This window comes from Homarus americanus, unplaced genomic scaffold (assembly GCF_018991925.1).
Source record: "Homarus americanus isolate GMGI-L3 unplaced genomic scaffold, GMGI_Hamer_2.0 scaffold21023, whole genome shotgun sequence".
NCBI lineage: Eukaryota > Metazoa > Arthropoda > Malacostraca > Decapoda > Nephropidae > Homarus > Homarus americanus.
The window spans coordinates 865-10,150 of record NW_024712501.1 but is presented as its reverse complement, the minus strand read 5'-3'; the positions used below and the strand labels follow the sequence as shown (position 1 = coordinate 10,150).

The window sequence follows — 9,286 nt, the reverse complement described above, 5'->3', positions numbered from 1 at the left end:
GGAATAGAAAAAAAAATCCAAAACTAATAATTATAATAAAAAAATAAATAAAAAATGGCCGTCTCTTAATTAACTTTAATATCTAGGTTCTAGGCGTAACCAAAAAAAAAAAGTTTAGTAAATCAAAAGGGGATAAAAATAAATAAAGTAAACCTTTAAGAATGTAATTAAATTAAATACTAACACAATAAAGAGACTCGTAGGCTGTCACAACAAATTGACTCACTATCAAAACTTTTAAGACACAAATGATACTAAAACATCGAAACATCAAAAGAACTGCTTAAACATATAGAATAAAAATAAAACACTGGATTATGTTAACACTGCATAAACATATAAAATAACTAACACTGAAATTATCTATCGTGAATCAATTTAATAGCTGCGCCAAACACCAACTAAGCGCTCTACGGCGTGGGTGCTTAGCCATGCGACGCTCTGGTACGGGACGGAAACGTTTCGGTCTAGAAAATACGCGCAATAATAATGAGATGCGTTCCCAAGTGTGACCTTTTCATATCTTTTGTGTGGCTTTTTACCCTCTTTTCTCCCCAAAACAATACAATTAATGAAAATTACAAACTATATTCTTTAAATAATGTTTCTGAATGCACCTTATACAATATAAATGAACAATAATATGGTCAAACAAGAGATTGGACGCCATTATTTTCGTTTGTGTTTACAGTTGGGAGTCCGGGACGATAGTTCTACACGAGAAAATGAAGAAAATAAGACCCTGGTTGTAGCTGTAGTAAATTTAATGTAAAAAAATTAATATATATGTTTTAAGTAATGTAAAGAAAAAAAGAATTCTGAACATATATTACACAAACTTGGAGACAGGACACAGGCTTGTCGTACTCCCTGTCTAACTGTGAACCAATTAGTTAGTTCATTTATTTACTAACACTGCAGCTTCTTGTTGCCAGTAATGTCTCCTTCATTAATGCCTAGTTTTCCAAGATCTCTCTAAGTTTATTGTGCTTTATCTTATCAAAAGCTTTTTTCAAAATCAACAGAGCAGATATAAAAATTTCTCTCAAAATTCTCAAACCAAACATAGCTTCTCTTGTTCCTTTTCCCTTTCTATAACCGTTTTGCTCATCAGATAATTACCTTTCTATTCTAAACTTTATTCTACTTAAAATTATGTTTAATAAAACGTTACAGGCACGACATGAAGCAAAACAAGTATTAATGAATAAATGGGATAATAACATTCACATTTTCATATTTAAGTCAAGGCCATGTTAGCCTTCATATACTGTACAGTACTTACAGATGAGAGTCTCAAGTGTTGCCTCCATGTTCTGGGTTGCTTCAGAAATTTGATGCAGGTCAGTCGTGGGATCCACTAGACGCTGCCTACTGTATTTGCTCTTCTGGGTGGCATTTGCTGAAGAAAAAATATATCTGAATTATTGTCAAGCACTTGATTTCAAATTCCAAGGTTCCCTATCAATTATCTATTTCATAAACGCTTTGTGAGACGTTCTGAATTCTGTAAGGGAGATACAATGACAAATTTATAAATACTATATGTTTATGATGACCAACGATCTAATGTTTTACCAATTCAACATAATCTACAGATTATTGAAGTAAGTCTGTACAGTATAGTACCATTATTCTGCTACACTTAAGCAGTACAGATGTACCCCGAAACCAGCATCCCATTAACCGCTGCTTTGCATAACAGACAATTACATACAAGGGAAAGACCCCACAATTTTCTTTGATATCCCAGAGGTATGACAATTGGGAGCAACAGAATTTTTTTTTAATTTGGCAGGTGGCGGCGTGGTGCAAATGCTTGCCACCAGAACACTCTGTGCACTGCCCTGACTCCTTCCCACCATCTTTGCTCTTGTTTACACTTACTATGTGTCTCTGACTTTGGTGTTTTTTCGTTATTTCTGACTTAGCGTGTTACTCAATCATGCCTAAATGCCCCAATGATAGTTCCTCTTGTGCTGGGCAGCTTGATGTGATGTGATAAGGCGTAATAATACATAATAAGATGTAATAAAAGTGGTGATGGACCAGCAAAGATTGGTAGAGAATTAAACTTGCTACCCTAGACCGTCTCTACCATCCTCAACACAGGTAAATAACAGTCTCAATTTATGTTTTACAGCAAGTTACAGTGACTCTTCTGCCATCAATGGAATTACTGCAGAACACCTCTTCACCCACAGAACCATGGTATGGTTACTTAAGCAGTCAGTGAGATCATAGGTTCATCAAGATCAACTCTAAGGACCAATTTACTTGTCTCAACTCATAAGTAACAAGTATACCATGCTTTAGCCCTCACATTTTCCTGCCAGTTAAGGTCAAGAAACCTGCTAAAGGAGGAGGGAGGAAAACCAGGTCAATTACCTCTTGGATTGAGCAGTAAGACTTGACTTGATGTTACTGTTTTCTATTTATAGCCTTAAGTCATCATATATTTAAGAATGTAGAAAGTCTTATAAATCTTAGTGACTGAAGTGTGGTAATAACATTATAACACTAATAACATCATAAAAAAACCATAAAATTTTCCCAAAACAGAAAAGTACTGCAGTGTCTTATTTGGTACTAAAATACAATGTCGACAATTTTAGGTTGGTAAAAGCTCAGTTTAGCATTATAGTAGACAGTAATGAAGTTCAGCTACACAACAATAAAACTACATAAAATTAATTTTTATTTGAATACTTTATTTACTTACGTTTCAATACCGTATTTTACGGCACATAAGACGGGTGTATTTAGGAAAAAACTTGTGTATTTTTCTCCCGTATCCATAGTTTTAATAAATAATATACAGTTCCGGTAAATATGGGAAACAAATATAATTTATACCAATAAATAAATTACAACAAAAAATACTCTATTGCCAAACCAGGAAATAAAAACCAAATGAAAGTTTAACATAGTCGCCATTTCCATATACAGTACTGTACATCTGTACTGTACTCCCCATTTACTATAGCAATGGCGAAGCTACCTCCACCAATTCCCTAGCAACGCTCCCCCACACCACCAACTGACCAGCCGTCGTCCTGCTCCCCCACTAAGCCAGCTAACTTGTGCAAAGAAATGTATATTCCTTTTATGTGTTTACCCTTAGGAAAATTATTTCTTGTAATTTTTTCACAATATGTATGTAGGATGGTGTGTGCATGTATATCAGTAAAAATGAATGAAGAAAGTAATATATATCTACCCAAAAATAAGAGTTGAAAAACAACAGCTTGGCCCAGAAGCCTGGTTACATTGACAAGTCTAACTTGGCAACAATGCTGCCAGCAATGTTAACAGATGTAAATGTGAAAAGAAAGTTGTTTGTAAATCTTCATTTGTATCAGGTATTTGTAGAATGAAAAATAAATGATGCAGGTATGGCATTAATACAGCAGATTCTAATGCTTGTAAGAGTTCAGAAATGGTTACTGAAGAGTTGGGTGTCTGCCATACGGATGTTAATCGTCTCAGGTTATCATCATCAGTACAGTAGTTTTAAATCGACCTTTTATATTTACAATAAGTATTTAAAAAAAATAATAAAATTTTTAATTCTGGAGTTGGGTTTAGTAGAATTTAGCCTACTGGAGACAGCAACTGGGGGATTCATTAGCTTACAATAGATTGCAACTTCACATATAGGGTACAGGCTGATTTTATTAACCATTATTCAGAAAAAATGCATCTTACATGCCATAAAATATGGTAAAATTTTGCCTAAAAATGGGACTCACTTCCAACAATCTCTGGTGCATAGGAGATGACCTCAACCGGAATAGGGGCAAACATGGTGCCTGGGGTGCGGCCAGGAACCCCCATGCTGGCACTAACATATCCCTGCAAATAAAACAGTTTATATCAGTGTAAATTGGGTATTAACATACATTACATCACTCACTGTCTGATGGCAAGTATAAGACCATAAATACATTCACAATAATAACAGTGTTTTTATCATTTCTAAAATACTATTCTGTCATAGTCTGTCCTAAGCAATACAAAGGTAATTGTCATTTTTTTAACACTCTGCAGTTTAATTTCGTCACATCTAATTTTGATAACCAAAACATTCAATTATTACAACAATTCTTAAAAAAAAAAAAAAAGTGTGTGTGTGTGTGTACTGAATAATAATAATAATAATTAACGGTAATAATAATAATTAACGGTTTATTGAAAAAGTTCTGCAGCCCGAAGGCGTGAATTGAACATACAAATAATTATAGTTTACAGTTGATGGCCCTGACCTGGGCTGGTCATTGAGACACCAGGAGGTGTGTTGCTCACATGGTGTAGTAACTTCCTCGGGTGTTGATACGAGGGAATTCACATGGTCATTGAGACACCAGGTGGTGTGGTGTTCACGTGGTGTAGTAAATCGTCCTCGGGTGTTGACATGAAGGACCTCACGTGGACATGGGGACCCCGTGTGGTGTGGGGTGGTGTCACAGTACCTCACTCTGCTTGGTGGTGATGTGTTATTTCATAGTCAGGTGAATAACCGGCCCTCTGTTGTTCCCAGGGTGGACAGATTAGCACCTCCTGGTCAGAAGATGGTGGTCAGTTCCAAGGGGTGCTTATCTCACTGGTACTGTCTAGTGCTGACTTCACTGGCTTAAACACTGTTCAACACTGATCCCACTTCTTTCCAAAACGAAATTGTCATTTTTTATTATGTAGATATACCGGTGGTGAGGATGGGTCAGGGAGAGGGAATTCAGGAATGAGCCAACATGGCCAAGGAGGGCCGCTGCTCAGCAGGAGCAGCGCCTGAATAGGTCTTGACCCTCTGGTGGTAAAGGATGTAGTGTGTGTGTGTGTGTGTGTGTAAAATCCATAATAAACAACGTAATATTATTATAATGTTTCAGCACTCCCCTTTTTTCACTTTGCTTTAAACACTGTGTATCCTAAATGACATAATTCTACATACACTAGAAAGAGAGGCATGAAAGTGCTATATAACCTAGAGGACCCTCAAAATGCTTCCTTAACCTGTTTCATTCCTACCTTGATGTTCATGCGGCCTCCGTGCAGAGTTGTGTCCACAGTGAGATGGATGGGGTTGTTGGTGACGCGGGAGTAGTAGTCGTGGATGAGCAGAGAGTGGTCGGTGATCTCGTGGCCAGTTGCCCACCACCCCACAATCACCTCGCCGGGATTTACTTTGCGGTGTAGTTCGTACATATCTTTAGCAAAGTCCAGCTCCACTGCAACCTAGAGCGTAGAAGAAATAACTTTAGAAAAACCTACTCCCTATTCCTCTCTATGATTAACATCTTTATTTTTCATTTCCACCAAACTTTCTGACAATTACCATCTTCATCATCAGTGTTGTGAAATGAAAGAGCAATTACCTCTTTACTTAAGAACCAGAATAATTGGTGCAGAGCACTTCTAGGGACGAGAGATTTCCCACTAACCAGACGACTTTCTCAAACCCGGAAAAATTCTTAATCCCCGGAATCTTTTCCGGTTCCTGGGAAAAGTTTCCAATTGTCTAAACTAGACCTCTTGCACAGACACACTACCCCACTTCCCCAGAATGTTTCTGGGTGCTGGGGATGTTTTCCTTGAGGCTAAACTACCAGAGTCTGTAAATGCAGTTCTAATTAAGTTAGAAACTCCATTTATTTACTATAATAATCCAGAATAGTTTATCTAAAAGTTTAGTAAAATAAATATATTTGAAAATTAAAAACTGGTATTATCCACTCCCATAGAGCTGTGGAGGATTACTGGGTCTCATGTAACTGACCTGACCTGATGCAATGTCAGGTGGAGGTGGGGTGGGGGATTAGTGGTCTCATATTACTGACCTTCTGATGGAATGTCAGGTCACCCTTTCTTAGGTGATGGATTAGTGGGTCTCATGACCTGAAGATGTTTTGAATAAACATGAACCATAAAGTATTTTTAGGGAGATTGTGATAAGTACAGTATACACGAGCAGTTGTATCCTTTCAACATTACATAACATTTTAAAATATGGAGTGAGAAAGCAGAAAGAAGTGAGTGATTAGAGAGATGGAGTGGTAATGAATGTTGCCAAGCACTCCTCAACAGCTGATATTTTACTGAGAGAGAGAGAGAGAGGGGGGTTAAGCATTGAAGATGACATGCGTGTCTGTTTATCAAAGATATCCCCGCCTATTGAGAACATTATTGCTAGGCACCACCAGCAGGCCTCACATAGGTACAGCATGTATTTGGTGTCTAATGATATAAAAAAACGCAGGGATTATACCGGTAAGTAAAATTTTTCGTGGATTTATTTAATGCCACTTTATTACGATCATGTTTCAAAGGCAGTTAAACTTTCTTGTCATTGATTAAGTAAACCTTTTGTTTTGTCCTCTTTCAACTGTTTTCAGAGGCCATTTTAGTTGTATCATGTTTGTACAATGAGAAAATCCAATTTGGGGGAAAAACACTTTTGAAAACAAATAAACACAATGAGAGAAACACCTTTTAGATCACTGTAACAAAATATGTCATGATTATCTAATAATGATCTAACCTCTTATCTCAAATAATGTAAAAACAGATTGGGTAAATTGTTTCGTAAATTTATTAAACAAAACAATGACATCCTTTTCCAGTCCTTATTGAGAAATAAAAGTATCAGAGCTCGACTGTTGAACTGCGAGGGGGATGACAATGGACCCACCATCCAGTAAGGGTGGGGCAGACTTTGCTTCCTCCACCTTGACGGTATGAAGAACTTTCGTCTGGGAATGTACATTATACAATATCGGACTTAAACTCAGTACTGTCCAGTATTTGAACGTGTCAAAATTTATTTTCTCAGACAAGATCTCATAATGCTGGAGGAAGACTACAACATTTAGTTTACCACTGGAGTAAACACAAAGCTTGACCATTCTGTGACATAATAATACAACTTGTTTAGATTACAGTGTCTCACAATGCTGTCCCTCATACTTTCTTGTCCAATCAAGTAACATGAGAAGTACTGTAACAAGAAACCAAAATACAGCACTATACAATATTTTTCAAAACCCACTTACCTCTCTGTTTACTAAAATCATCTGGTGTTAACCAAATACAATATTAAAAAGTCATTCCCATAGTGAAGGGATAAAAATTCATGCAATAAAAGGAACTAAAAACTTTAATTTTGAGTTTTTGTAAGTGAAAATATGAAAAATACATAAGTATAAATAGAAAAAGAGATGACTGTAAACAATGACACACCTGAAGCTCTGACTTACCTCTTCTTTTGACTCATTGTGAGGAACACAGAAGCAGTTAGTTATCTCAATGGCTCCCTTATCCACACCTATGGTACCTGAGGGATGTACAACAACTAATTAATACAAGTTATTCAGCCAGTGAAACACAAACAGTTCACCAACTGGACACTTCATTTTGCCCAGTTTGTCAAATGGGCCCCTAGCCTATGCTAACGTATTTGTTGAGTGCAATTATATTTAGTTTCATTTACTATAGATTTTAACAATATCTTCCTTTGAATGTATAAGTTAACCATTGTCACCTTACAACAGCCATTTTCGTTACTTTATTATCATTGTGCTGGGGGTATTTGCTAGCCGCTTAATGTTTACTTTTCGTATGGAGACGGCGGTGGAAAATCATGTGTATTTCCAAGTAACTGCAACTTTTGTTTAATCTTTAAGACCAATTTTGGCACTTTTATTCATTATTTAGTCATCCTGTAAGAAAATAGTACAGTACAAGTTGAACCTCCCTAATCAGGCACCCTTTGGACCTGACCGGTGCCGGACTATAGAATTTTCCGAACCACAGGCGGTCTTTGTAAAATACATAGTATTATTGATGCGTCAATCTGGCGAATCATATTTAAAATTTGGAGCCTAATGTTTCTCTGGGCACATTACACTGTCCTAAGGGCAAAGCTGTACTGTACATGTGCTGTACAGTACCGAGACGCCTATAAGACGAAATTTGAACATTAAAAAAATCTGCCCAAAGTTAGGGGGTCGTCTAAACCACCAAGTTTAAAATTCTTACCTCTTAAATATTGTGGTTTAGTGTGTCAAGAGTGGTGATGAAAACATCGTAAGCCACTCACAAGGTCTTACCACTAATTATTTTATACTGAAACTTACGTCTGGCAAGCTGGATTCAAATTAAGATTACCGGTATATTAAAATAATAAAAATGTATTATAAACCTGTCTAACATACCGTAAAAGAGATTTATACCCCTGTAATAAACACAGCTATCATCACACACCCCTCCCCACGCCCCCCCCATTTGCCAGTGAGGAGACAAGAAAGGAAAAGTGCATTAATTCTTGAAACTATCGACGGTTAATTACAGACGCTCAAGTGACGTCACTAGTGTTTACACTACACCAGCTGGTAATATTTGATGCCATTACTTGAAGTGAATTGGCCTTATTTTAAGTAACTAACTATAAATAAATACAAAAATTAAAAAAAAAGATCAAAACTGAGAAATAATATACTGTATGTATGTTGTGTTGTCAAAGTAAGAGGAACAATTGTGTAAGTACGTAATATTTTTTCACTCAAATCCTAATGAAACACTACTGGAGAACATTCCTTTGTAGCAAAACAGTTTATAAATTAAAGAAAATAATTACAGTGTGTTTAATATATTACAGTATATTATAAATAAATAAATAAAACAAATAATTCGGTAAATCTATTTAAAGTAAATGGAAAATAAGCAAACATGTTATTTACCAAGACCCTTCCGTCTGGCTCAGGGTGAGATGGAGGGGAGATAAAGAAGGCTATTTATAGCCCATCAGAAGTGGCTAGTACCCTAATGCACCATAAATAATTCATTGAACATTCATTTTTTGTACATAGTATATATATATATATATATATATATATATATATATATATATATATATATATATATATATATATATATATATATAATATATATATATATATATATATATATATATATATATATATATATATATATATATATATATATATATTTGTGTAATAAATGTATGTAGTAAGTACATACTGGTAACCTTTTTCACTCAAATCCTAATGAAACATCACAATTAGAATACGGTGGTTGCTGTTGAACCACATGTTGTATAAATAGTCACACCACCGAGACGAGGGAACACTCCCACCACGCTTCAGTGACGTCACTAGTGTTTACACTACACCAGCGGGTATAATTTGATGACATTACTTGAAGTGAATTGGCCTTATTTTAAAAAATCAAGGATGGTTGGTAAAGGACTACTGAGTCAGTGGGTAAGTGT

General features: G+C 35.9%; 1 protein-coding gene across 1 annotated transcript; it reads right to left on the bottom strand.

Moving 5' to 3' along the window:
• Positions 1–914: 914 nt before the first annotated feature.
• Positions 915–7,348, bottom strand: LOC121860533 (eukaryotic translation initiation factor 3 subunit F-1-like; the record flags this gene model as incomplete). The annotated part of the gene is made up of 4 exons (XM_042357695.1): positions 915–1,402; positions 3,753–3,855; positions 5,029–5,235; positions 7,254–7,348. Coding segments are annotated over 4 exons (551 nt in total), but the record flags the coding sequence as incomplete, so codon positions are not given.
• Between the last annotated feature and the right edge of the window lie 1,938 nt (positions 7,349–9,286).